The sequence below is a fragment of the Cnephaeus nilssonii genome (assembly GCF_951640355.1).
Source record: "Cnephaeus nilssonii genome assembly, chromosome: 9".
Classification (NCBI taxonomy): Eukaryota; Metazoa; Chordata; class Mammalia; order Chiroptera; family Vespertilionidae; genus Cnephaeus; species Cnephaeus nilssonii.
The window spans coordinates 44,418,811-44,446,784 of record NC_137080.1 but is presented as its reverse complement, the minus strand read 5'-3'; the positions used below and the strand labels follow the sequence as shown (position 1 = coordinate 44,446,784).

General features: G+C 39.6%; 1 protein-coding gene across 3 annotated transcripts; it reads right to left on the bottom strand.

Annotated features, from left to right (window-relative positions):
• Nucleotides 1–26: 26 nt before the first annotated feature.
• Nucleotides 27–25,700, bottom strand: CCNC (cyclin C). Of its 3 annotated transcripts, XM_079780942.1 has the most exons (13): nucleotides 25,415–25,700; nucleotides 17,078–17,184; nucleotides 16,161–16,245; nucleotides 15,905–15,974; nucleotides 11,551–11,602; nucleotides 8,958–9,013; nucleotides 8,085–8,120; nucleotides 7,329–7,420; nucleotides 6,655–6,722; nucleotides 4,356–4,435; nucleotides 2,765–2,883; nucleotides 1,880–1,974; nucleotides 27–1,336 (listed from the first exon to the last, which is right to left on the bottom strand). In XM_079780942.1, the coding sequence occupies exons 1-12, from the start codon at nucleotides 25,444–25,446 to the stop codon at nucleotides 1,923–1,925; spliced, it is 849 nt and encodes a 282-aa protein (XP_079637068.1). In that variant the 5' UTR covers nucleotides 25,447–25,700; the 3' UTR covers nucleotides 27–1,336; nucleotides 1,880–1,922. The 3 variants fall into 3 exon arrangements, with proteins under 3 accessions (XP_079637068.1, XP_079637066.1, XP_079637067.1); XM_079780940.1 differs by lacking the exon at nucleotides 1,880–1,974 and having other exon boundaries at nucleotides 66–1,336; nucleotides 25,415–25,699; XM_079780941.1 differs by lacking the exon at nucleotides 27–1,336 and having other exon boundaries at nucleotides 1,354–1,974.
• Between the last annotated feature and the right edge of the window lie 2,274 nt (nucleotides 25,701–27,974).

The following is a 27,974-nucleotide window of genomic DNA, read 5'->3' as shown; positions in this document are numbered from 1 at the left end:
CCCATTTGATTAACTATAGGAGGCTTTAATACTTGTCTAAAGAAGGACTCTTCTCAGAAAACAACTTAACGCAGATTAAAAAAGATAAATATTCAAGACACTGGTCAATATAGCTGGAGAACGTACTTTTATTTTTGCAGTTTTATACTAGGAAATCAACATTTAATTTCATTGTTCACAATTGATTCATAAAACTTTTTAATCCTTAAATTGTACATCAATATCCTATGACTCCAAATTTTATAACTCTCTTTCAAGTCTGAAGAAAATTATTAATTTATTAAGTTCCACAGACAGCACAGTCCCACTGACATAACATTTAGTCTTAAATCCTACGCTCATGTGAGAATTAAGAATAGCCAGTATCAAACTGGCTTGAAACCTGATTGTGTTCCTGGCTCAGGATACCTGTAATAAATTTGTAAATCCACGCTAAGACATAAAAATAAACTAGAGTGTGTATGTCATATAAAAAACTTTTCACAGTAGAGTAAAAATTAACATTAAAATGTTATCAAATTTCAACCATTTTATGTTTTATCCAATTAGCTTTCTAAATGCCTGATTAAACTGAGTCAAATGTAAATAACTTCATGTAGGTTTTTAAAAATAGTTTGCCCAGCATTTCAAAATGGTTACAGAATTAATAAAACTTTTAAAATGTCAAAGTATGCTATACATATTGCACTTTTCTGCAAGGCTGGGCTAGTATCTTCCATGGCAAGATACTAAAACTACTGAATAAAATACACTTTAAAATCAATAGGTACTTGATTAATTTCCCTGAAATTATCAATATCATTACCAAAATCTTCCAGGATTTTGTAAGATTTGATTTCTTAAATACAGTTTTAAAGTTTAAGTTAAGAAGGGGGAAAACCCCTTATATAGTTCACTTTTTATGTCCTTTTTTGGTCCTTCAATGACCAAAGAGAATTTTAAACAAATTATGCTTCATGTTTCCTGGCTTAATAAAAAACTACAATTATTATTATCCAAATTAAGAAAAATTATACTAAGCAAAAGCTATTAATTTTGAAATGTCTGTCTGTAGGTCCCCTTAGAACCTTTCCAAACTTTAAAAATCAAGAGCCTTTAATCAATTATGTACTAGAATCAAATTAGGTAAGGAAAACCTTAATTTGCAAAAATAAAATCACTTCCCAATATGCTTGACAGAAACAAGCTATTCATGTTCATTTGTGTTCCATTGAAGACATTACTGAAATCTGTCCAATGGTTAATTTCCAACTGGTCCACTACGGAATTCTTCGGAATGTTTTAAGATTGGCTGTAGCTAGAATTCTGACTTCCATTTGGACCCTGCTCTCCTTCACTGTTCAAGTGGGGAAGAAAGAGATTTTATACCAATTAAAAGATTCATTTTCAACATGCTGATAAGCCTACTAATAATTTTAACATTAGTTATTCTGTAGTACAAACTTACAAAACAAAGACATTCCCAACTGTAAGACACAGATGTGGAAAAATTAAATCCAGAAGACTAACATTTGGTTTTATATTTTTATTCTTATATAACTTAGTGCCCTCACACATAACAAGCATTCTGGAAGTTAGTGTCCATATACATTCAAAAAATTTAAATTAGGGTATGGGATTTCATTGTCATTACAGGTATCACTCAACATATAGATTAGAGCTTCTGAACAAATTTCCTATAAAATTAAATCTTACATATAAAATCTTATTTCTACTAACCAACTATGAAAATCAAGAAGTATTCTCCACCCAAAAAAATTACTATCCAAAGGCATACTAAAGTCATATGTAAACACAGCAAACCTTTATAAATAAAAATATGGTAATTCCCAGGAAAACGCTGAATATTCAAAATAAAAATAACTAAAACTGAAAATACCAGTATCTGTGGCAATAGGGTTATTGCCTTATCTTGTCCATCATCATCTTGCAGCTTCAGGCCCTGCCACTAGTGGAGAATCACTCAGGGAATTTCTGCAAAAAATGCATCCAAAGGTAGCTGTTTGAATGACTGCCTTAAAACAGCTCCTTGTATAAATATTTATTTTTTCCCAACAGTGACATTAACTTATCAGACCTACAAATCTATCTCAATGTTTGATAACTTAAATATAAGTTAATTAAGATGGGCACTATTTGTTTATTCCATTCTGACCTTTATTCCTACCCCAATGATCTGATGTACAGTGAAAGCTAAGAACCACTAAACTAAATGAACAGATCCTATTAAACAATAACAAAAGTCCCCTTAGCACAAGTGATTCATATTTAACAAGATTATATTTATTGGGCGTCATTTGGGGCACTCAAAAGCTAAACTTTTTTATCTTTACAATATCAGATCAATAATCTAATTCATAAAACAGGATAATAGCCAGTTGTGGGGAAAAATAAAATAAAAAAGATGACACAGAGTCACACTGACATGGGAGTACTACAGAATTCTTTATCTCTAAATTTCTGATAAACTGGCCTAATTCTGTCCTTTTTAAATTTGTGTATAGTATCTAGCCATATGTTGAGGGATACCTGTAATAGACCTGCCATTGCATTAGGAAAAGTTACTAACAGATGATCCAATAAATATTTTCAAATGAGACAATCTCAATCTATCAAGTTAGAAATTTAAAAAAATTAATATTTACTGTGAAGTTTTGGGAGAAATTTTAAGGAAAAAAAACACCAATGTAATCTATGAAACAATGTGATAATATGTATGAAATATATAATTAAATGGAATCTATAATTAAAGTTTACAAAGTACCTGTTTGGAGGAGGTTTTGGTTTTGGCATCTTGCTAAGAATAGTTGCCATCTCTTTTCTCTCATCAAAATTCTTCCACTGTTCATATAGTTTTAAAATAACCCTGATTATTTCCAATATCTAGAAGAAAATATTTAAAAAGTTCTCAGTGACAATGTAAAGCAACATCTAGCATATAAAGAATGCCTCAGAAACAGTGAAAAGACAGAGGGTCTGTCCTTAAGTATTCAGGCTAGACAGTCCTGATAAATATGAAAGTAGTATTTGTATCACACTGCTATTTAGGCTTTTCCTTCTAGCCTCTCATCTGTTAACATGTATGCCCTGTCCATCCTTATCTGTCTTTCTTCAGTTAATTTCCTTCCATCTGCTGATATCTAAACCAAAACAAAATAGTGAGGTACTAGAAATAGAGGTCTAAATCATGAAGTTTATCACTACACAGTAGTTTCAAACAATTTAATGGAAAGTAGTGCAAAAAGATATTGTTTTGATTCTTTTAACTACAGCAAACAAGTTAAGGTGCTAAAAAATTGGCAGCTACAAATCTGTCATATCCAGTTTCCAAATTAGCGCTTTCTTTCTCACCTGAATAGACCTAACCTTGGATTAATTTTAACACTACCAATATTTTAGCAGGAAAGATAGAAAAAAGGACAAAAACCGCTTTGCCAGGAGATAGCCTGTGTCCCAGAAGTTTATAGTACTACTAGAGGCTCGGTGCACAAAATTCATGCACTTGGGTGGGGAGGGGGGGGCGGTCCCTCAGCCTGGCCTGTGCCCTCTAGCAGTCCCAGGAGCCCTTGGGGGATGTCCAACTGCTGAGGAGGCGGGAGAGGCTCCCACCACAGCTACTGTGCTCACCAGCCGTGAGCCCGGCTTCTAGCTGAGCAGTGCTCCCCCTGTGGGTGTACACTGACCACCAGTGGGCAGTTCCTGCATTGAGCGTCTGACCCCTGGTGGTCAGTGTGCATCACAGCAACTGGTCGTTCTGCCATTGGGCCTAAACTGGTTCTCTGACATCCCCCGAGAGATTCCGGATCGCAAGTGGGCGCAGGCCAGGCTGAGGGAGGTTGGCCAGCCAGGAAGGGACCGTGGTAGGGCTCCAGTGCATGTCTGGCCCACCTTGCTCAGTCCCGATCAGCCGGACCCCAGCCGCAAGCTAACCTACCAGTCAGAGCGTCTGCCCCCTGGTGGTCAGTGCACATCATAGCGAGTGGTTGAGTGGCCTTAGCATATCATTAGCATATTACGCTTTGATTGGTTGAACTGACGATGGGACAACTGGACACTTAGCATATTAGGCTTTTATTATATAGGATTTAGTGTTCACTACGTAGCTTTTAAAATAATCCTGAAAATTAGAGGCTGCTCTTCAACTAATCAAACTAAAAGTTTACCATTCTCCTTAAGCCTAAAATGAAAAGAGAAAGAGAACCTTAGTTTTCTTGCTAAACATGTTTCTTCTTTTTTAGTTTTATTTTTTACTAAAAACTTTTTTAGCCTGATCTGAGCCTTAAGATTTTAGTAAATATGACATTAACTTTAAAATGTTCAAGTTTATATTCCACTAAGGGAATTTTAAAGAATACCTTCTCCATATCCACAGAAAGCTCAGCAAACCACTGTCTGGCATCTTTCTGCTGTACAACACAGGCTACATGTAGGCAAGCTGGAAAGAAAATAAAGAGACAAAGGCCCATGTTTAACTATAAACATGCAATGTGTGGACTCAGAACTAAAGGTAAAATTTTCTCTTACATTTTTCATGTATATTTTCTAATATTCTTTTAAAAAAATTCATGGATTCATATAATAGTTACCAGTGACCATGCCATCAATTTAACCTCATACAGACAGAAAAATTATTAGACCATATTAAGGTTCTGGACATCTCCAGCTCCTCAGTGTGCTAGGCTTGGTGCAGTTGCCTTGAGAGTCAGGGCATATTAGAGAGAGAAAAAATTCAATGAGGAAATTAAAGCAGGGAAATAATCTCTGAACAGTGATACAAAGTAGTATATAATATAATCAGAAGTCAGTGTGATAAAAAAAAACACCACAGAAATAAAATGCCTGGCCAGGTGGCTCAGTTGGTTGGAGTGTCATCCCATGGCAGGTTAGGGTTAACAAGGAATGTGGCCCGCGTAGCTGCGAGTTTGACATGCTTGCCGTACACCAAAAGGTGGCAGGTTCCATTCCTGGTCAGGGCTCCTACCTAGATGTGGGTTCAATCCCCAGTCCAACTGATGTTTCTCTCTCACACTGATGTTTCTCTCTCTCTCTCCCCTCCCTTCCTCTCTCTCTAAAATCAATGAACATATCCTTGGGTGAGGAGATAAGTAAGTAAGTAAGTAGGTAAGTAAATAAATAAATAAAACAAAACAAAAAATCTCAGCCAAGCAATACACTGATAAATTTCAACAATATCGACTTTTTGATATTTCAACTAAAAGTAGTGTTTGTTGACTCTGCTTTTTTTTTTTTATTGTCACCTGAGGATATGTTTATTGGTTTTAGAAAGAGGAAGGAAGGGAGAGAGAGCTGTGTGAGAGAAACATCAATCAATTGCCTCCTGTATGCCCCTGACTGTTGAACCAGCAACCTAGGTATGTGCCCTGGCCGGAAATCGAACCTTGCATGGAAGGATGTTCCAACCAACTGAGCCACCCACCCAGGACTACTTTTTAAAGTTATTAGTATATCAAATTAGGTGAAAACTGGGCACATTAGTACAAAAATGGAGTGTTATAATAAAATAGAGCTTAGAAAAAATATATAATGCCTTGTATATACTTATATACATTACTAGAGGTCTGGTGCACAAATTCATACATGGGTGTGGTCCCTTGGCCTGGCCGGCGATTGGGGCCGTGGGTGGTTGGCCGGCTGTGGGGAGGGGCCACGGGAAGTTGGCTGTGGGAGCACACTGACCACCAGGGGGCAGCTCCTGTGTTGAGCGATTTTGGATTTAACGGACAAAATTTCAGGTCCATATGTAATTTGTCAAAATTAATAACCCGTTAATTCTAAAATGTTTTAAAGCAAGACTTGCTTATAATTAACAGGTTATTTTTTGTCATTAATGGTTATTCTAAATAAATTTAGTGAAATTAAACTTCAAAATATATAAGTATAACCTATGTGCCACCCCTGATATGAGAAGGATAAGAAACATTAACATTAAAGGAATAATTGAAAAAAAGAGAAAACAGTAAGTCTGGACTGTTAAAATGAGGGGAGTGATCAAGAGGATAGAATCATGGATATCAAGAGAGAAAAGAACTGGAACAAAAAGTAGTAAGTGCCTAATATAAGGCAGACAATATTTGGTGTTCTATAAGGTATCTCATTTAATTCTTACAACAAGTCTGTATGGAGCTGTTAGTATCCCCACATTTTACAATTTAGAAAACAAACTAAGAAAAGTTAGATAATTTTCCCGCAATTATAAAGGAAGCAAAGTTTAAACCTAGGGTCATCTGACTCCAAAGACTGTGTTCTAACCCATTACAGTACTGCCTTCCACAGATAATAGAATGGTAGCTAACTTATCCCTCCTAAGAGGTGTTAAGGACCACAGAGGCTCCTTTACTCAACCTCTGAGGACTTTATTCTGAACTTTTCCCCCTATCGAAACACTGATTAAAATTATTTTAAATGATTAAAAAAAAAAAACTTAACAAAAAATAAGAGTGGGTGAAGGGGGACAATAATCTTGATTTGTGACAGTTTCAGTTCATATTATTGAAAACTTTCATGCAAGGATTAGTCTATTACTTCATGGAATATAAAAACATAAAGTACTATAGAGTGAAATTTCTTTTAGGATGACCTAAATAGGTTTATAACAATTTAACTAATACAGGTAAATGACACTTACATACATACCTAAAGCTATCATGAAAGGAGGATACAGTAGGCAAAGATCCGTTCTGTAGGTATCATTCACTATCCTCCTATAGAAATGTAAACAATATTATTACTGAAAGCAGAACTACCTCATATGATTATACATTTCCTTCCAGAGAGGGCTGTATTTCCCATCTTTGCATACATTATTTCTCTTTTATATAATTAAAGCACAGATATAAAGGTGAAAGGAAAAAGATGGATACATGAATGATTCAATAAATAAGCATATTTTAATTAATAAAATGATAGCTAAATATATTTTAAAATTTAAAACCACACAATAAATTTTAAAGATTTTTTCTAATTTTTCAAAAATTAGAATATCAGATAGGAAACCAGAAATCATACAATGAATATGTACACTGAATACCACCAGAAAGTATTCTGATAATTTTAAAGATAAATGACTTTTTATGTAAGCAGTCTATTTTTCACAATAATCAAATTTTAATAGAAATACTAATCAAATAGATAAAGATTTTTATCATTTGTACCAATATAGTTATTAAAATTCAATAAGTAGATTTTTTTTACAACATAAAATATCTTGGGGCACTACTTTAATTACTTTAAAAATACTAAACTTAATATTTAGTTGTCAATCTTCCTAGCTAATAAGTTATACTATGAATAACTTCTGTTCTAATTACCATGCAAGGGGAAGCAACATGTCTTCTTGGCCCATGTCCTGCACATACTGGAGCAAAGGTCTATAAGGATGATACACTATCAAGCAACAATCCTAGAAACAGTTTAAAAAATGTGTATGTATAAAAACAGATTTTATTACAACACAAAACCTTATCATTACCCTACTGATTTATAATTATGTATTTCTCTAACTCATGCTTGCTTCCCTCTTATTGTCTTAAGAAACCAGTATGGCAGCCCTAAACTACTATAACAGAGAAGGCAGTGCTCTCTCTGAAATATACCTTGGCAAATCGGCTGGCAGTCAGTCAGCATCCACTCCCTTAGAGACTCAAAGTGTCACATCTGCAACACACTGAAACCTCTTATTAGCCTATAAATCCGTAATTCCCACCTGGAGGAGCAGAATTTTGCCAAAGACATAACCTATCTTTAAATAACAGCACACACATACACATATGGTGCAAATAATTGACAGTGGTTTAACGTCCTGATCAGTTTGCTTGTAATCCTTTTATTATAGTTACTATTATAGAACAGAAAAACATTCCCATCCTAAGTAGGCTATACAAACTCTTTACAGGCTTCCAAGAGGATCCAGGTGATGATGCTACTAGGTACTATGATTTCACCATCATGTATCACATCACTTAGATGGCTTTAAAATGCACCTCCCTACAAATATTTCTTTAAATAATTTCTAACTTCACTACATAAGTTTTATTCTATTAATCACAGGGAAGAAATATACTTACCATTAGTTCTAAAAGATAGAATTCACATTCTAATATCTGTTTAAAAAAGATTATAAATGTCAACATGAAGTAAAATTATATGAATCTACTTATTCTAACAATAATTTATAGGCATAGTAATTTATCACAGATTTTTACTAAAATTTTTTAAATCAACAAAACATAGTAACTCATATTAGAATTAACTTATGCAATAAAATGATTACTACATAATGCATGCAATTATGATTATAAAGCATTTTAATCCCTAAAAAAATCAGCCTCATAAACATTCTTATTATTTTTATTTAAAATATCCTGTATAAACTTTAGATTTTACAATATACAAAAATGCAATTATCTTAAATGTTATTCTCATTATATTATAAATTAGGAAAAGGAAAGAATACTAAAAAATGAAACAAAAAAATACAAGTTAAATGGAATTAAGAAATCTCTTGCAAGGTGGAAAAGAACATACCTATAAAAAACGTCAATAGAGATTTATCTTCTAACACAATGTAAAATTTCAAATATGATTTTCATACTATTCCATAGTAGCTCCAACTGCACACTGGCATCAACTGGGAGCTTTTAGGAATACCAGTCCCCAGACCTCAAGACTGAAAATCTTCATTTAGTTGGTCTGGAGAGGTCCTGACATCAGTATTATTAGGTTCCCAAAGTGATTTAATGGACACCTAAGGTTTATAACCACTGCTATGAAATATTTTTTAAAAATAATAGAAACAATTTAGCTTTAATTTAGAATTAAAGTCTATATTGTAGTATTTGAAACTACCATTTCTAGATTATTCAGTTTATTCTAATGTAAAATGGAGCTAGTTTATATGCAACTTTGACAAATAGTTTTACTTGATACAATATACTTACATGGTTCATCCTATAAGGAAATTCCTTTGGAAAGGCATATGAAAATCTAGTTTTTACTGGAGGAAACAAAAAACAAATAAAACAGTAAATGAGAAAGTTAATTAACCCCAAATTTCTTTAAAACTTTGTATAGTATTAAAGGTAAGGCTAAATCATTTTTAGTAGGGAGCTTGGAGACACTTAGAAACCCACATTTTTTTTTTTTTTTTTTAGGTGAGCAGAATGAGTGGCAGGAAGCTCCAGGCCCCCATCCATATTACAATTACAGAGCCTCAATTAAATAATGCTATAACCAAATATGAAAATATACTTTTTTATAGAAATAACTTTTTTATCCCTGACTGGTTTGGATCAGTGGATAGAGCGTCGGCCTGTGGACTAAAAGGTCCCAGGATCGATTCTGGTGAAGGGCATGTACCTTGGTTGTGGGCACATCCCCAGTAGGAGGTGTGCAGGAGGCAGCTGATCGATGTTTCTCTCCCATGGATGTTTCTAACTCTCTCTCTTTTTTCTTTAAAGTGATTTTTAAAAATATATATATTTTATTGATTTTTTACAGAGAGGAAAGGAGAGGGACAGAGAGCTAGAAACATCGATGAGAGAGAAACATCAACCAGCTGCCTCCTGCACACCCCCTACCGGGGATGTGCCCGCAACCAATGTACATGCCCTTGACCGGAATCGAACCCGGGACCTTTCAGTCCGCAGGCCGACGCTCTATCCATTGAGCCAAACCGGTTTCAGCTGTTTCTAACTCTCTATCCTTCTCCCTTCCTCTCAGTAAAAAATCAATAAAATATGTTTTTTTTTTAAAAAAAAGAAATAACTTTTTTATCCAATATTCTTAAGCCAAAACTTCCATGTGGTCATTTAGCTTAGAAGGAATCTGTTCACAAAAATATCTATACTAATAGAAGGGTAATATGCTAATTAGACCGGGTAGACCAGACGTCCGACTTTCTTACGGACAAAGCCATGATGGCAGGGGCTGAGGCAGAGGCCGTTAGGGGTGATCAGGCTGGCAGGAGAGCAAGCAGTTAGGGGCAAGATCAGTCCGGCGGGGGGGAGCAAGAAGTTAGGGGGCGATCAGGCCGGCAGGGTAGGACAGCTGGGGGCGATCAGGTCAGCAGGGGAGTAGTTAGGGGGCAATCAGGCTGGCAGGCAGAGGTGGTTAGGGGCAATCAGGCAGGCAGGCAGAGGCGGTTAGGGGCGATCAGGCAGGCGAGTGGTTAGGAGCCAGCAGTCCCGGATTGTAAGAGGGATCCTAGATTGGAGAGGGTGCAGGCCGGGCTGAGGGACACCCTTCCTGTGCATGAATTTCATGCACTGGGCCTCTAGTATGTATATGTTTGTAAGTATAAACTAGAGGCCCGATGCACGAAATTTGTGCAAGAGTAGGCCTTCCTTCCCCCGGCTGTTGGCACCGGCTTCCCTCTGGCTGCCAACAGGGACCTGGGCTTCCCTTGTAGCCCCAGCTTCGTCTGGAAGGTCATCTGGTCTAATTAGCATATTATGCTTTTACTAGAGGCCTGTTGCACGAAGAGAGTCGTGCAATAGGCCTTCCTTCCCTTGGCTTCCAGTACAGGTTTTCCTCTGGAACCTGGGACCCAGGCCTTCGCTCTGGCCGGAGTCTGCCCCTTCATCTTTGCTGCAGATTCTGGCCAGAGTATGCCGTCTTTGTCTTTGCTGTGGGGCCGGAGTGCCGCTCCTGTAGATCCCCTCGCCACCTCCCCCCGACCTCCCTCTCATAGCAGGCATCCTGTCCCGCCTAGCCACTCCGCACCTGGATGGCCGCCATCTTTCTCCTTCTAATTTGCATATTCCCTCCTGATTGGCTGGTGGGCATAGCGGAGTGATGGTTAATTTGCATGTTTCTCTTTTATTAGTGTAGATTATTATAAATTGGAATAATACAACCAAAAAATGTTAACAGTGTTTATCTGAGATTTAAGGATTTTTATAATCTGTACTTTTAAAATATTTTATAAAAATAGGTATTTCTTTAACAAAAGATAAATTTTTATAAAAGCATGAATAAATGTGCAAAGATCTCTAGGACTTTTCTCATACCACACATAAACACAAACACACAGTTATACTCTTAGTCACTAATAGTACAAATGAGAAAACTATTATCAATACTCCATTTCCTCAAAATGATACGAGTATTTACATTTAAGTACTATTTTCTTAAAATATATTTTATTGATTTCTTACAGAGAGGAAGGGAGAGGGATAGAGAGTTAGAAACATCAATGAGAGAGAAACATCGATCAGCTGCCTCCTGCACACTCCCTACTGGGTATGTGCCCGCAACCAAGGTATATGCCCTTGACTGGAATCGAACCTGGAACCCTTGAGTCCCAGGCTGACGCTCTATCCACTGAGCCAAACCAGTTAGGGCCATTTAAGTACTATTAAACATAGTTGTATTCAAGTCATCATGATACAACATTTCATTCAATCAAATGACCACTGCTAGGTTCTAGAGGATATATTCTGTGATCCGTTCCATTTGTACAAAGCCCAAGTGACCTCATGGAGCGCTCCTAAGAATTACATCCTTAAAGCAGGATATACTTTTTGCACTTACATACAGAAGTAGCAGCAGCAGTCAGTCTTGTATTTGAGACAACTCCAAATTCCTAGAGAAAAAAAACGTGGACAAGATCAGGTACATAGAAAGCCAATGAACCCAAGGGTATCTGAAATCTATTCAAAACTGAATATTTCCTGTGTTTCCCCCATGTTTATATTTTATCTATTTATTTTTAATCCTCACCTAAAGACATTTTTTCCATTGATTTTTAGAGAGAGTGGAATGGAGGGAGGAGACAGAGAGAAAAACATGTGAGAAACATTGATGAGAGAGACACATCAATTGGTTGCCACTGGCAGGCGTCCCAACTGGGACCAGGGATGGAGCCTACAACTGAGGTATGTGCCCTTCACTGGAATTGAACCCGCAACCCTTTAGTCCGAGGGCCAAGACTCTAACCAATGAGCCAAATCGGCCAGGGCTCCCCCCATGTTTATATTGTCTATTCAGCTTCTACCTACTTGAGGTATGATGTACTTAAATCTCTAAATGTATTACCTTTCTTTAAAATTGCTAAAATTTAAGATAAGTGTTTAAATAATCTATACTAATAAAAGGGTAATATGCTAATTAGAACAGATAGACCGGATGTCTTCTGGATGCCATTCAGGACTTCCTTCCTGACAAAGCGGGGGGTATGGCTGGCCTGCAAACTGCCTGCAGCTCCTCACCCAGGATGGCCCTGCCCCCCAGTGGGGACCTCCACCCTGATTGGGGGTGGGGCTGTCCTGAAAACCCCGCGGCCCCTCCCCCAGCGGGGACCCCTCACCCTGATCTGGGGCCCCCTTCAGGGCAGGCCAGCCAGACCCCACCCATGCACCAGGCCTCTATCCTATATAATAAAAGGATAATATGCAAATTTACCCCAATGGCAGAACGATGGCTGGACCAGTCACTATGAGGCACACTAACCACCTCTTGGTTCCTTTCCCCGGCTGGCAGGCTCTGATCGCCTGATGGCCACCCACGGCGGGGGCAGGACCGGCAAGAGGGTATGAACAACTGACCTCTTGGTCCCTTCCCCTGGCTGTCAGGCACCGATCACCCGATAGTGAATGGGGAGGCAGGGGTGGGTGGTGGAACCAGCTGCGGGCAGCTGGGGAAGATGGCCCTGATCGCAGGCCAGGCCTAGGGACCATACCCATACACCAATTTCGTGTGCCGGGCCTCTAGTTTTAACTTAACATCACTGAAAGATACCAGATTAGAAACCAGGGACATGAGTTTTCTGCACTCAAATTAGCTTCCAAGGAGATTTTTTAGATTCTGTCCTTAATTGCAAGAATATTAAGTGTTCTTCTTATTCAATTGGACCTGGACTAACAGATATTTCATGCCATTTAATAATAAAGGAGTTAAATTTCTGAAGAAAATAAACTTTAATATCACCAAAAGAACTCAAAAGACCACACAATTATTCTTTTTGGAACAGCAAGAGAAGAATGAATGATATAGTATAGGGCTTCCAATGTCAGTTCCCATTTCTTCTTTGAACTTAATATACCACCATTGTAAAAATGACTATAATTTTTTTTAAATATATTTTATTGATTTTTTACAGGGAGGAAGGGAGAGAGATAGAGAGTTAGAAACATCGATGAGAGAGAAACATCGATCAGCTGCCTCCTGCACACCTTCTACTGGGGATGTGCCCGCAACCAAGGTACATGCCCTTGACTGGAATTGAACCTGGGACCCTTCAGTCCACAGGCTGACGCGGTATCCACTGAGCCAAACCAGTTAGGGCTAAAATGACTAAAATTTATGAGGTGATCCACCTTACATATATTGCCTCATTTAATTTAATCAACCTAATAAGATTACTAAATCCTTCATTTCATTTTAAAACAAAAATTAAGAATTGGTTCCTTAACCAACAAAGAAACTAAACTAAATCTAGTCTATTCAAATACCTTCAACCTACATCCTTATCCTTGGGCAAGGGCGGGGGAGGGGGACGGGGCATGTATGTATGTATATATATCTATATTCACATTTAAACCTCAAACTATAATAACTAAGATTAAAAAGTAAACACCTGAGACATCTTCTTAAGTACCATTTCCATTCAATTTCCACATAACTGGACAAAACAAAGAAATATTTGGTCATAAAGATGAAAAAAATAATGCTATAATCAAATATGAAGATACTTTTTTTAGGAATAACTTTTTATTATTTTTTGGATAAAAATAATTACACACACATACATACACACACACACACACACGATTGATTTTAGAAAGGAAGGGAGAGGAAGAGATAACATCAATGATGAGAGAGAATCATCAATCGATTGCCTTCTGCATGCCCCCTACTGACACTGAGCCCAAAACCAGGGCATGTGCCCTGACCAGGAATTGAACCTTGACCTTCTGGTTCATAAGTTGAGGCTCAACCACTGAGCCACACCAGCTGGGCTATCTAAAATTTTTAAGGCGAATGTTTTCACTCAATAAATTATAAAATAGGGTTCTACTTAGAAAATCATATAACAAAAAAATATAAAGAAACAAGACAAATTAAGAGCGGAAGTTTATAAATTTTGTCTAGGTTCCCACACTGATTTGTGCTTCAAATACATAAAATTACATGATAATACTTGGAAAAATCACCCCACAATACAGGCCTTTTATAAACATTTTGTCTTCCTTTGAAGAACTTAACAACAGTAAAGCTGGTTCGGCCTCCTTAAACTATCACTTACAATTAGAAAACCTTAAGCCTCTAGAAAGTTTGTCTTAATATAATTTCTAATAGCGTCAATTCTCATTATTTTAGGTAATAGGTAGGAAAGATATCATCAATAATCCTAAACAATGGCTAAAATAAAATTCAAAATGTGTATCAAAAAGAATGTAAACTTACTTTGTTAAAATTATATTCAATATTCAAGAATACAATTACTATTCTAAAGATGTAAGCTAAAAACAGAAACATAACATAAAAGTTTCATAATGCTAAAGACTGCATAAATTATTATGTAAACCAGTCAAAATCTGCTACTATTGTCTGGATTTTACCTGACTAAAAAGGTAAATAAGGTGGCCAAAGATTTAAAAATACTAAAATACTAAAAAGGTAAATAAGGTGGCCAGAGATTTGGTTTCAGCTGCAAGTTTTCATCTCTCTTCTCTCTCCCTCACCTAATTTAACTACTCTCACTGCCAAAACGATTCCTCATTAGAATCTACGTAGCTAGAACCACCCCCAATCTTTGCCTTCCCCTTGCTTTCCCTATGGGTTGGTGGGAAGCCAATCAATCATTAGGAGGCAGGAAGGGAATACAGTTAAGACACAGAAATCAAATGAAGGAGAGATACTGTCCAGTTATAGTTAAGAACTTGTAGCACTTATGGAATACTACTTAGTGCCAAATAATAAATGTCTTAGAGGCAGTACAGCAAAGCAGTTAAGTGCATGGGATAATGAGCTAGACTCCCAGGGTTCAAATATCAGCTTTGCTGCTTACCAGCTCCATGATCTTAGGCAAGTTTCTTAACCTCTCTGCGGCTCAATTTCCTCATTTATATATCTACTAATTCATGCACTTGGCAGGGGTGGGAGGGGGTGGGGGAGGGGGGCTGTCCCTCAGCCTGGCCTGTGCCCTCTTCACAGTCTGGGACCCCTTAGGGCATGTCCACCTGCTGGCTTAGGCCCGCTCCCCGGGGGACCGGGCCTAAGCTGGCAGTCAGACATCCCTCTGAAAGCCCGGAAGCCCTCGGAGGATGTCCAACTAACAGCTTAGGCCCGCTTCCCGGGGGATTAGGCCCAAGCTTGCAGTCAGACATCCCTCTGGCAGCCTGGGAGCCCTTGGCAATGTCCAACTAACAGCTTAGGCCTGCTTGAACATCCTTAGCGCTGCCATGGAGGCGGGAGAGGATCCCGCCACCGCCATTGTGCTGGCCAGCCATGAGCCAGCTTCTGGCTGAGCAGCGCTCTCCACGTGGAAGTGCACTGACCACCAAGGGGCAGATTCTGTGTTGAGCATCTGCCCCCTGGTGGTCAGTGTGCGTCATAGAGACCAGTCGTTCCCGGTCATTCCACTTTTAGGGTCAATTTGCATATTACCCTTTTATTATATAGGAGGATATGTCTCTTTATTATGAAAATTAAGTCAGTTATAGTTATAAAAGGATTTAAAATAGCACTTGATACACAGTAAGTGCTATATGATTGTTTGTTAAATGAATAGATATGTGTATATTTCTTTGATTTTGGTACAAATTTCAATATTTTGCATAAATCACCATCTATTATTATTTTTACATAGGTAATGTGAAAACTGGGGCAGATTAGCCAACACACATTGACTATACTTGATGAAAAATAGAAAATTATTTCATACCTCTACTTTGGATGCCAAAAACACACATGTAGGAGCCATTAATACAGGATCTATACTTTTCAGAGAATACCTTAAAAACAGTAAAACAAAGTTACATGTAGAAAAACCCTGGAAAAAATCAAGGTAACTATGGCAAACACATGATTCATCTATACTAAGGTTCATCAAAATTACATAAGAGTTTCAAATATTACAAAAAATATTTGTAATTTCCAAGAGTTATAAGCATAACATTCCCAAAATAAAACAGTCCTACCTGGCATAGAATCTCTTGAAATAGACTGTAGCAGTGGCAATAACTTGTTGTCTTAATTTAAGATGTTCACCTAATGCTTGGATAACTAAAAAGAAAAAGTTTTAAATGTATTTTCTGGTATCCATGTGATTAAATCATAACTATATTCATTTTTAACATAGAGGGAAAACCTACACATCCTATAAAGCTCTACTTGGATAACAGTGCTAATACTAGAATTTACAAAAATATATGGATATGCATAAATAAAAACAACAAATTGAATTGTCCCACAGCAAACACTATTCTTGTATTTAAGAGGTTGAAAGATAGGAATTTCTCCTCTACCTTCTAAGAATTTCAATGCCTCTGATATTATTTTTAGAACATGGAAAGAAAAGATAAATACCTATCAAACTCACTATAACTACCAACTTATAAAGTTCACTTACAAATCCATAATGAATCCTCAAAACAAGAGGTAGGTTTGCAGAAGAGTGAACTGAAGGTTATAAAGATCATATGACAAAGCTACCATATAGCAGAACAAGAATCTTTTGCCTCTAAATCCCCTTGTCTCCAAAGCAAACTTGTAAGATAGAAATGCCCAATATAGGATGTCAATCCAAAGAATCATTTATCCTCAAAATAATCTGCTCTAGCTAATCTTAAATTGAGTTTAATAATGCATCATAAAGGCTTAGAAAGATTAATGAATACTTTGAAACTGTCTTGAATGTTTCTGACATTAAGATTCAAAAACGACTTTATTTAGATCACTTAAAAAAAAGATGAGTATGAGTTGTAAAAAGGTTACATGTATAAATAAAAATGTCAAGTAGGGACTAAAACAGCTCATCACAAATTACAGCACAAAAATATTTTAATTCAGAGGTAATTAACTGTACCATTTCAACTAATTAAAAACTTTTTTTTACCATTTGTAAAAAATATTTGTAATTTCCAATATTCTTCTTCTGAGAGAAACTTTAAGTCCTTTTGGCGTTCCTTCAACAGATCTTGTTCATCCAAAATCCATTGCAAACTAGAAGAAGCAAAGATGTTAAACATGCTATAGGAAATCAATGAAATGATAGAAAATATTCTAAGATCAAACAAGTTATTAAAATTCTGAGAAATACAAAGTACACATAACCCTGAAAGACATTATTTTCCACATTTCTTGAAACTCACAACACTGAGAATTATTTTGCTAATAAATGTAAATATGCCCTGAAAATTTTTTTTTATCTTTCCTCTCTTCCTTCTCAGTCTCTCTGTCACTAGTTTTACTGTATTTTCATTGATACTAAGATTCTGACAAAAAGATGCATCTTACAATCAGTGGTGCCTCAGCCTTTTAAGTGGCCCGACTTTTATTCTTTCTTAGTAATACATACAATAATGGTGAAGTTATTTGGCACCAACTGATGGTGCCTTAGATTTGATGAAGTGTATCTTTTATCAGTTGTTCATGGGTAATTGGAGTATTTAATTTTCCTACCTCACCATTTCAAACATGTTAAAAGCTGCTTCAGAATTTATTCACTGACAGCCTCCTTCCTCTTGCCTAGTCAAGTCTACTATTTTTAAAAAATATATTTTATTTATTTTTTTTTTTTAAATATTTTTTTATTGGTATTTTTACAGAAGAAGGGAGAGGGATAGAGAGTTAGAAACATCGATGAGAGAGAAGCATCGATCAGCTGCCTCCTGCACACCCACCACTGGGGATGTGCTCGCAACCAAGGTACATGCCCTTGACCGGAATCGAACCTGGGACCCTTAAGTCCGCAGGCCGATGCTCTATCCACTGAGCCAAACCAGTTAGGGCAAGTCTACTATTTTTATCCAGATATGAAATTGACATGACTCTCCCTGCCCCCCCCCCCCAAAAAAAAACCACAACTATTCTGTAACCTGCTTTTGTCACTCAGGATGTACTGGAAGTATTTTAATGTCACTGAGTTTAATATTCAGCATTCTTTTAAACTGATGAACAGCATTATGGGTTGAATCATTATTTATTTAGTTAATCCCTACTGATAAGCATTTAGGTTATTTTCCCCCACTCCATTGCAAGTAATACTTTAATGAATATCTCTGAAATTCATCCTTATATATTTGATTAATAATGCATCTGAAATGAAGTAGAACTGATGGGCCAGTTTTGCTGGTAACTTTGATACAAATTGTCAGTTTACTAGGTGTAACAGTTAATAATGCAGATTTTTTTTTTTCAATAGATGGAGTTACACATATGTTGATATATATGCGATTTGATATGTATGCTATTTTGTTATACTGACAGCAAGCTTCAAAATTTCATATGTCAAATTTGCTGAAGGTGTTAATATCATAGATAAGCTTAAAAATGTCGAATTGCATGCCAAAAAAAGAGCATTTGTGGAAAGTTTTAATTCATTCCCTTATTTTGAAGAAAAAGTTACCATATACTTTGGGAAGCTTATGGTGAAATGCTCCATCTCAAGGTATTTGTGAACACTGGTTTAAATGCTTTAAAAGTGATGATTTTGATGTGAAAGACAAAGAACGTCCGGGTCAACCGAAAAAGTTTGAAGACCAACAATTACAAGCATTATTGGGTGAAGATGCGTGTCAAACTCAAAAACAACTTGCAGAAAGATTAAACGTTGCTCAGCAAACAATTTCCGGTAGTTTACAAGCAATGGGAAAGATTTTAAAGGAAGGAAAATGGGTGCCACATCAACTGAACAAAAAACAAATGGAAAACTGAAAAGTCATCAGTAAAATGTTGCTTCAACAACACTAAAGAAAGTCTTTTTTGCATCCAATTGTGACTGGTGATGAAAAGTGGATTTATTTTGAGAATCCCAAACGCACAAAATCATGGGTTGGTCCAGGTCAACCATCAACATTGACTGCAAGGCCAAATCCCTTTGGAAAGAAGACAATGCTCTGCGTTTGGTGGGATCAGGAAGGTGTGGTGTATTATGAGCTTCTAAAACCAGGTGAAACTGTTAATACTGATCGCTACCAAAAATAAATAATCAATTTGAACCGCACTTTGATTGTGAAACACTAGAATGAGCCAGAAGACACGGCAAAGTAATTTTGCTTCATGATAATGCACCATCAGACACTTCAAAACCAGTTAAAGACACATTAAAAGATCTTGCCTGGGAAGTATTAACCCACCCGCTGTATTCACCAGACCTTGCTCCTTCAGATTACCACTTGTTCCGATCGATGGCACACGCACTTTTTGAGCAGCAATTCAAAACCACAAAGAAGTGGAAAATTGGGTCTCTGAATGGTTTGCCTCAAAACAAGAAAAGTTCTATTGCGATGGTATCCACAAATTACCTGAGAGATGGGGAAATGTGTAGCTAGTGATGGACATTACTTTGTATAAAGTACTTTTGATGTTTCTCTTGAAATTATCGTGTTTTCTTTGATTACAAAATCCGCCATTATTAACTGGTACACCTAGTAAGTTCCATAAAAGTCACAGCAATTTCCATTCCTATTAACAGTACCTGGGTATGTCTTAAAGTATTTAACCATATGGGTTATTGCCAATCTTCCAATTGATTTGTCTCTTTTCTATGGATGTTTCTCTCTCTGTCTCTCCCCTTCCTTTCCACTCTCTCTAAAAATCAATGGAAAGATATCCTTGAATGAGGATTTAAAAAAGAAAAGAAAAGAAAAGAAAAGAAAAGAAAAGAAAAGAAAAGAAACATCGATCTGCTTGCTGCCTCATGCACAGCCCCTTCTGGGGATCAAACCTGCAACCGGGCATGTGTCCTAAGGGGAATCGAAACAGCAACCTCTTGGTGCATGAGTCAAAGCTCAACCACTAAGCCACACTGGCTGGGATATTAAGTGTACATATTAAGCATTTTCTATGTCTTTATTAGTCAAATAAAATTCTTCTTTTGTACATCATAATTCTAATATGACCATTTTTCTAATGAGACTAGAGGCCCGGTGCACGAAATTCATGCATGGGGGGGGGGAAGGGGTGTCCCTCAGTCCAGCCTGCACCCTCTACAATCTGGGATCCCTCTCACAATCCAGGACTGCTGGCTCCCAACCACTTGCCTGCCTGCTTGCCTGATTGCCCCTAACCACTTCAGCCTGCCTGCCTGATCACCCCCTAACCCAGTAATGGCGAACCTATGACACGCGTGTCAGCAGTGACACGCGTAGCCATTTCTGATGACATGCGGCCGCATGCCGAGGATGAAACATTTGCTGCTCCTGAGGATGAAACATTTGCGAAATAATGTTTTTTTCCTCAAAGTGACACACTACCCGAGTTATGCTCAGTTTTTTGGCGAAGTTTGACACACCAAGCTCAAAAGGTTGCTCATCACTGCCCTAACCTCTCCCCTGCCAGCCTGATCAACGTCTAACTGCTCCCCTGCAGGCCTGGTCACCCCAAACTGCCCTCCCCTGCTGGCCTGGTCGCCCCTAACTGTCCTCCACTGCTGGCCTGGTCCCCCCAACTGTCCTTCCCTGCTGGCCTGATCGCTCCCAATTGCCCTTCCCTGCTGGCCCGGTCACCCCTAACTGCCCTCCCCTGTTGGCCTGGTTGCCCCTAACTGCCCTCCCCTGCAGGCCTGGTTGCCCCCAACTGTTCTTCCCTGCAAGCCTGGTTCCCTCCATCTGCCCTCCCCTGCAGGCCTGGACCCCCCAACTGGCCTCCCCTGCAGGCCTGGATTCCCCCCCAATTGCCCTCCCCTGAAGTCCTGGTCCCCCACAACTGCCCTCCCCTGCTGGCCCGGTCACCCACAACTGCCCTCTCCTGCTGGCCATCTTGTGTTGGAGTGATGGTCAATTTGCATATTACTCTTTTATTAGATAGGATAGTTGTCTGTTTTGTTTAGGAGATTCTTCTGATCTAAAGTTTATTATGGATAATAAATCATTTGACTATCAAATATGCTGCAAACATTTCCCAAGTTTAGCATGATCTCTCAATATTTAATTATTTGTAATACAGAAATCTGAATCACTTATATACATATTGAAATTTACCAATTTTTTTCTTTAAATTTGTGATCCATCCAGAATTTATTTTGGTATAGGCCAGTGGTTGGTAAACTCATTAGTCAACAGAGCCAAATATCAACAGTACAACGATTGAAATTTCTTTTGAGAGCCAAATTTTTTAAACTTAAATGTCTTCTAATGCCACTTCTTCAAAATAGACTTTCCCAAGCCGTGGTATTTTGTGGAAGAGCCACACTCAAGGGGCCAAAGAGCTGCATGTGGCTCGTGAGCCGTAGTTTGCCGACCACGGGTATAGGCTATAAATAGAGATCCAGCTAAATGTTTGTCAAATGGTTATCCAAATGTCACCAAAATATTTCCTAATGTATACTTTTATCATTATATTTGAATTTTCTTTATAATTTCCTATTTTTATTTTTTCCTCCTTATACCATACTATTTAAAAACATGTAACATTAAATAATTAAAATCTAGTATGGAAAATACTCTCTCCTTGATATTATTCTTTGGAAAAATTCCTGCTATTCTATTACAATTATTATTATTATTTTATGTTAATCTTCACCTAAGGATATTTTTCCATTGATTTCTAGAGAGTGGAAAGGAGAGGGAGAGACAGAGAGACACATGGATGTGAGAGAGAAACATCGATTGGTTGCCTCCTGCATGGGTCCTGGTGATTGAGTCTGAGACCCTGCAACCAAGGTGCCTGCCCTTGATGGGAATCAAACCCAGGACTCTTCAGTCTGGGGCCGATGCTCTATCCACTGAGCCAAACGGGCTAGTGTTTCTTATCACAAAATAGACTTCACAAAACAAAGGCTATAACAAGAGATAAAGAAGGCCACTTCATAATACTAAAGGGAAGATTCAACAAGAAAATATAATCCTTGTAAACATATATGCGCCCAATATAGGAGAACCAAAGTACATTAGAAAACTCTTGACAGACTTAAAGGGAGAGCAATACAGTCATAGTGGGGGACTTAAACGCCCCCACTGACATCACTGGATAGATCTTCCCAACAAAAAATTAACAAGGAAACAGAGGCCTTAAATGACACACCTGATCAGATAGATCTAACTGATATTTACAGAACATTTCACCCCAAAGCAACAGAATATACATTCTTCTCAAGCGCACATGAAACATTCTCAAAGACAGACCACATGTTTGGGCACAAAACAAGTCTATACAAATTCAAGAAGATTGATATAATACTAACCATCTTTTTGGATCAAAATGGCATGAAGTTAGAAATCAACTATAATACAAAAACTCAAAAACCCTCAACTACATGAAGGCTAAAATAGCATGCCATTAAACAATGAATGGGTTACCAAAGATCAAACAAGAAATTAAAAACTTCCTGGAAACAAATGAAAATGAACACAGAACTACCCAAAACCTATGGGACATGGCGAAAGCAGTCATGAAAAAGAAGTACATAGCACTACAGGCCTACCTCAAGAAACAAGAAAAAGGACTAATAAAATATCTAACCCTACAACTAAATAAATTAGAAAGAGTACATCAAGAAAAGCCCAGAGGAAGTAGAAGGAAGGAAATAAAGATCAGAGCAGAAATAAATGACATAGAGACTAAAAACCAACAACAACAGTACAAAAGATCAATAAATCCAAGAGCTGGTTCTTTGAAATGTTATAATTTTATATTTGAAAAGTGAAAAAAACAACACACAATTATTTTTATAAAACACTAGTGGCCCAGTGCACAAATTCATGCACACTGAAAGGAAATTAATTAGAAGAAATATTTTAATATCACTATCGGCCCTTTCTCTATAATAGAAGTGTCAACCAAATTCAGCCGGCCAACTGCCCACGGCCCCTCCCCCAGCCGGCTCTGCCCCCGATCGGGGTGGGGGTGACAATCGGGGGCAGGGCTGGCCCACCTCCCGTGGCCCCCTGCTGCTGGCCCAGTCCCGATCGACCCCCATTGAGGAAGGCTGGCCGGACCCCAATGCACGAATTTGTGCACCGGGCCTCTAGTATCCTAGATAATAAAATTGTAATATGCAAATAGACCGAACAGCTATGATGCACACTGACCACCAGGGGACAGATGCTCAATGCAGGACACTCAGCCAGAAGCCGGGCTCACAGCTGGCAAGCCCAGCCAGCAGCAGGGGCGGGAGCCTCTCCTGCCTCTGAAGCAGCGCTAAGGAGCAGCAAGCCGGGCTCACGACTGGCGAGCGCAGCAGTGATGGCGGGAGCCTCTCCCACCTCCACTGCAGGACGGTGGTAAGGAGTGAGGGGTCCCAGACTGCGTGGGCCCCGGACTGCGTGAACCCCAGACTGCGAGAGGGATGTCTGCCTGCCAGCTATCCCCTGAGGAGTCCTGGACTGCAAGAGGGCGCAGGCCAGGCTGAGGGACCCTCCCCCCCAGTGTAAGAATCTCGTGCACTGGGCCTCTACTACCTAAAATAAACCTGCTTAATTAGACTTGCTTTCTGATTTAGCTTAACTTTTTGCAGCCCAGTGAAGCACCCCAACTTCTCTTTTAGGTAATTGTCAGCAACACAGCAGTAAATATCAACAGGAAGCAGATTATTATTATAGATCATGCAAGGAGAACAAAGGGTAAAATATTTAACTGCAGCAGTATTTGACTATATTTTGCACAGTGAGAAAACCTGAAGACATTTTCAAAGTCCACCATTTCTTACTTCTTTTCAGTAGGGTCAAGTTCCTAAACTTTATAAATCTCTGTTTTCCAGCTAATGAAAAGAAAATAGGATTCCACTGAGACTCCTATTTACCTACTCCAGGACTTCTGTGAGGATCAAATGAGATGAAGCACAGGAAAACGCTTCACAGACATTTGATTAAAGTGTAAAATGTTTCCACCTGGCTATAAAGCAAGTCATGTTCTCGGGCTGAAGAAACTGCAAGGAGGCTAGTTGTCGGTAGAGAGAGGAAGCTGGGCGTTGCTATGTGACGTCATTACTTGGACAGATACTTAGCATATTAGCCTTTTATATAGATATCCTGCCCCTATTTTGACAAGCATTCTCATTATGGCATAATGCTTATCAAAACAGGGGCATGATCTTTATTTTTTTAAGTTGAAAAATCTCTATAAATTCTGACAAACAACGGTCAATTCTGTCACCTTCTTTCAGTTTCTCAGAATACCTATTCTCCACTACCTAAATCTCCTGTATTTTATTTTTGCCCAAACAAATATTTCAGTGAGTGAAACAGTATAAAATAAAACTATCAGACGTAAAGCTTTTATAGCATTTCATCTCCACAGAATCACTTTACAACAAGAGGAAAACCTGCTTTTCTGAAAATAGGTATCCATGCCCATTGTTTCTTTTTTCCTGCAAAGGGCTAAAAAAAAGAATGAACACTGTAATCCAATCTTTTCACAGAATCAAAATTTAAATTACAATTACTAATGCTCTCTTGGCATTAGAAAGTATTTACACTAAGATATAATCTTTATCAGGTTGTATTCATCTTTCACTTGTCTAGTCAAAGTTCAATGAGTCCCATCACCCACCTTCCTGCCTTGCTTAAACAAATGTATTTAGGGGGAAATGTTTTTAACATGACTCTAGCTCTTCCATGGTCACTGACAGAAACAAAAACTTATTTATGAAAAAGGTTAAGGAAATCGGCACCGTCACTGATAAACACACTCTTCAAATAGAAGGCACAGATGATTAATGAAATAGATTTTGAGAGCACCTGCCCTATACCTTACCAACAGAAAACTCCATGTAGACATAAAATGTTGGCAGTAAGCGGTTGAAAGAGAAGAAACAAGCCTGACTCCTTCTCCTCGGAATAAAATTAAATCCACTCAAGACAGGAGGTGAATGACAAAAGACTGGGTAGGATATCGACCCACTGACGAGATCCCAGGCAAACGGTGAAGCACAACTGTCCTGGAGAGCCAGCGTCCCAGTTCTGAACTGTGCCACCCTTCCCATACCTATGCCATCCCAGCCCACCCCCTCCCACGCCTGGCTAATCCAAGAATCCTAACCCTCCCCACCTTCCCCCACCCTTCCCGCTCACAGATCTAGGCCCCCCCTCCCCCGCCCCCAACCCAGCCAAAAGGAGGGGAGAGGGGAGTTGCCAGAGCAAGACGCGTCCCGCTTCCGGCCGCCACCGACTCCCAGGAGATTCCGCGGCGTTCGGGACAGGGGCTAGGATCCAGGCCAAGGGGAGCTGCAGGCCCCGTCATCACCACCCCCACCCAAGAGCCAGCTCCAGCGAGAAGACGGAAGGTCACTTACTAATGGGAGCTCTGCCAAAAGTTCCCTGCCATGGAACACAGCTTGCCCTGATAGAAAAGCACCAGCCGGCGGAACGGCTCGCGGAGCGACCATAGACCCAGCACGCCCGGTAACCGCGCCTCTCGGTGGGATCTGCTCCGCTCCGCTCCGCCGCGACGAAGGTAAAAGGAAGAGGATGGCACGCAAGTCCTTTTGACGCCGGCCGGCAACACTCTACTGTGCAAACGCGTTCCTGTGGATAAAAGTTCCGGCCCGCCCCACTGCGCGGGAGGAAGCCGGCTGGGAGGAGACCGCCTCTGGTCGAGATAGTGGATGGGAACTGGTGCTGACGAAGGCTCGCGGAGGGAGGGAGGCTCTCGCGAGACCTTCGCGCCAGTGCAGGCCTGGAGCCTGTGCTGCTTGGTTTTCTGGGGGCAGCAGCCGTTCGCTGGGTGGGGATGCAATGCTCTTCGGGCTTTGTTATTCCTTTGTCCATATTACAGGCCTCCAAAGCAGCATGGTGGCATCGAATGAAAGGTTTTCTGACTTCACTTCACAATTGGGAAGAGAAAGAGATTGTTTTGGCCTCAAGGATGCGTTCTTAATGGAGTTCTTTTGGAGTGAAGCAGAGCATTTAGAGCAATAGTACTTTCGAGAAAGCATTTTTCACACTGTGGGTGGAGACCAGTTAGGATGTGGTGAAATGAGTATAATAAGTATGTTCCTAAATGAAAAAAAAAAATCAGGTATATTAGAAATAGCAAGGCTATTATTTAAAAATTTTGACTCTGTTACATATGAATATACATGTACTACATCCCAACTGGGGGCGGGGCCAGCCGGCCAACTGCCCACGGCCCCTCCCCTGTACCATATGATTTCACTTATATGTGAACAAAATAAAGGAGCAAATAAAATAGAGACAGACTCATAGACACAGAGAACAGATGTAAGGTTGCCAGAGGTGGGGGTGGGGGTGGGGCTGGGTGGAAAAGGTGAAGGGATTAAGAAGTACAGATTGGCAGTTACAAAATAGTCATAGGGATGTAAAGTACAGCATAGGGAATATAGTCAATAATATTGTAATAACTATGTGTGGTGCCAGGTGGGTACTGGAAATATCAAGGGGAACAGTTTGTAAAGTATATGATTGTCTAACCATTACGCTGTACACCTGAAACTAATACAAAATAATATTGAATGAAAACTGCAATTGAAAAATAAAAGTTAATTTAAAAGATGTAAAATGCATCTTAGTAGCTTAACATAAAAGTATTTTATATCACATGTCACTCCCATAAAGTCTGATGTGGATTAGATTGTTCTTGATAGTTGCCCTCCAGATCTTCAAGAATCTAGTATGTTTCCATCTTTCAACTACTCCATCTTGGTTCTTTGCCTTCAGGCTTCAAATCTTTCTAGAAAGAGTGACCAGAGAAACCAAGATGGCGGCATAGGTTAAACACCTAACCTACAGCCGGGCACAACAATTTCAAAAACACAACTAAAAATCAAAACGGACATCATCCAGAACCACAGGAAAGCTGGCTGACTGAAATGCCCACAATTAGAAGGAAAGAGAGGACCACAAGGAAAATCAGGGAAGCCGTAAAAGCTTGAGGTATGGAGACACGGGTGGAGACAGGAGCCCGCGCGCGTGCGGGGAAGACGGAGCCGGAGAGGAAGGGGCGGCTGGCGGCCTGGCTGGCGTTCTCTGGCGGGAAGGAGATAAAAGCGCCAGATTGTGCTGAACCCCAGCTCCGACTGCACTGAACCCCAGTCCCGGGCGAAACCCTGGGAAGCCGGGCTCATGCTGGGGGAGTCTGGGCTGTGGGGCGGAGGCAGAGGAGTTGCGCCAGAGCCGCGCACGGGAATGTGCGCAGAGGAGGGACTGTTGCCTGTGCCGCTGGATTGCCCTAGCGGGAGGGAGACAAGGGCTCCGGACTGTGCTGAACCCCCAGTTCCAACTGCACTGAACCCCAGTTCCGGGAAAGACCCGGGGAAGCCAGGCTCATACTGGGGAAAGCTGGGCTGTGGGACAGAGGTGCAGAGAGGCGGCGAAGAGCAGAGCACCGGAGGCGCGCACAGGATTGTGCGCGGAGGATGGGCTGCTGACTGTGCCGCTGAGTCGCCCTGGAGGGAAGGAGACAAAAGCACCAGACTGCGGTGAGCCCCAATTCTGACTACACGGAAACCCAGTTCTGGGCGAGAATCTGGGAATCCAGATTCATTGGGGGAGAGACTAGACTGTTTGGCAGCGCGCGAAACTCCAGGGCGCTTTTCTCTCAGAGGTGTTTGCTGGGAGTACGGAGGGACACTGAGACACAGGAACCTCATAGGGCGGGGCTGACGGGAAGCCAAGGCGGTAGGCTCCGCCCTGTAACTCCGCCCCATCCAAGCTGAACACAGAGGCTTTTACAATTTTGCAAGTCTAGTTGAATGGGGCTGTCTCCCGGCATAGACACAGCTGATCCTCACAGCCAATTGGACTGGAGGTCACATCCTCCCAGTGTACCAACAGCAATCAAGGCTTAACAACACCAAGACTTTGCACTCAGCCCACAAAGGGGGGTATCAAGAG

Coding starts and splice junctions, on each gene's coding strand:
- CCNC (XM_079780940.1), bottom strand. CDS start 25,446: ATGGCAGGGAACTTTTGGCAGAGCTCCCATTA. Junction 16,246..17,077: donor ACAAATATTTTTTACAAATG/GTAAAAAAAAGT, acceptor TTTTCTTTTTAG/TTATCCAAGCATTAGGTGAA. Junction 7,421..8,084: donor TCTATCTTTTAGAACTAATG/GTAAGTATATTT, acceptor AACTGTTTCTAG/GATTGTTGCTTGATAGTGTA.